This window comes from Halyomorpha halys, unplaced genomic scaffold, assembly GCF_000696795.3.
Source record: "Halyomorpha halys isolate HHAL.00 unplaced genomic scaffold, Hhal_1.1 Scaffold1310.1, whole genome shotgun sequence".
NCBI lineage: Eukaryota > Metazoa > Arthropoda > Insecta > Hemiptera > Pentatomidae > Halyomorpha > Halyomorpha halys.
The window spans coordinates 163,426-165,086 of NW_027108292.1; the positions used below are offsets into that span (position 1 = coordinate 163,426).

The 1,661-nt window shown below is 32.5% G+C and overlaps 1 protein-coding gene across 1 annotated transcript in view; it reads right to left on the minus strand.

The window, feature by feature from the left end:
• Nucleotides 1-1,661, minus strand: part of LOC106689231 (titin homolog) — a 49,849-nt gene that overhangs the window by 21,022 nt on the left and 27,166 nt on the right. Inside the window, exon 9 of the mRNA XM_014434121.3 lies at nt 858-987. Coding sequence (XP_014289607.1) covers nt 858-987 — 130 coding nt within the window. The remainder of the gene's footprint in view (nt 1-857; nt 988-1,661) is intronic.

The window sequence follows — 1,661 nt, forward strand, 5'->3', positions numbered from 1 at the left end:
TTTTTCAATATTTGAAAAGTAACCAACACAAAAAAATAGGTGAAAGTAAAAATGTTAAACATTGGTATGAGGCATGAGGTCAATCACAGGACTTAGGTGGCCTAGGTCACAGAGCACCCAGTCCTGGGTCCAGTGAACCCATGGTGAAAGTACATCACTAGAGAGAGAGTACTGTAAGAGCTATAATAGCAATCATCCAATTAGTCCAAAAAAGTCTATTCCAAACTGAATTATCTCTTATGGTAGGCAATAAAATTTAAGGGTTTCCCAAAATAGTCATTTATTCAATTGTTTTTGTAAATAAAACATTTATTTATAAAAAAAATACTATAAATGCAAAGAATAAAAATATATGTAACATTTGAGTTACTTTAATAAAACTGGTAAGAACAAACACGTTGATGATTTCCTTCTAAATTTCTTGAAGGGTTGCTTGGTGTTTTAAACTGATTATCAGTTACTTTAATACTATAGAAAAGGTCATTACAGTTTTTATTGTAAGTTACACGTGGCAGTAAAATATCATGATTTGCTTATTTTTACCTTCAAGGACTGGAAAGAGGAAGCAATTTCTTAAAAATTATTATTGTTGATGGAGTTTCAAAATTACAGTTGTAATGCACAGTTGAGACAAAAGAAAAAAAAAGAAGTTTATAATGTTAAAATCATGCAGTACATAAAAGAATCCTTAACAACAAAATTATGAACATATTTAAAGATATTTATTCTCTTTTGTATTTTTAAAGCTTGTACTGAATAAAATTAAAATTATATCATTTATTATCAATTGTGACTTATGGTAATTAATTTATTTGTAGTGTTGTAACAACAAAATAATTATCCAAGAGATTGACTACCTGTTACCTGCTTGTTTCCCTTATTTATCAATTGTGACAATGATTTACTCTTTATAGCTTTCCATTTATTTTTAATTTTGCAAGACCTTTCACCTTCTGAAGAATATGGCGAGTCCAGGGAAGAAATATCCTAAAAGCATTTTCAATAAATTAACTCTTTACAAATCATTCTTAAGTAAGGAAAAATAATAAAGAGCTTAAGTTTACAAAAAAAAAATTTGGAACAGACCAAATTATTATTAGTACTCACCACATATCAAAAGGTGCTATTTTAGCTTAATATTTTTGAAATATACCGGTTAAGCTATGTTTGCTTTATTATTGAATAAATAGATAACTTTTGTATAACTGAACGAGTTTCAATATAATTTGATTTCAAATAGAATCTCTAGGGAGCGATGGATAATTTTTATATGTGTGTACACACACACACACACACACACACACACACACACACACACACACACACACACACACACACACACACACAACTATGAGAAGTATGGAAGATGGAGGTAACTGTGCTACAGTGCAGGGGCACGGAACCCCAGTACCGGCGCTGATTGGGAATGCGATAGCGGGTTCCCCGGCGTCGTCATCATACGACCGCAGTGCTGCAATGATGGGAGACTTGGCCATTGTAGCATCTAATGCTACAAGACTTACCACAGCAGAGGTGATGCAAAATCTTGGGAGCAAGATTAAACAGCTTCTTTCCTTCATCCGCACCAAGAACAATGTGCATGGCAAGATAAGGAGTTTTGCATGCGAAATCCAATTGTATTTTGAAAAGTTGGAAACAGC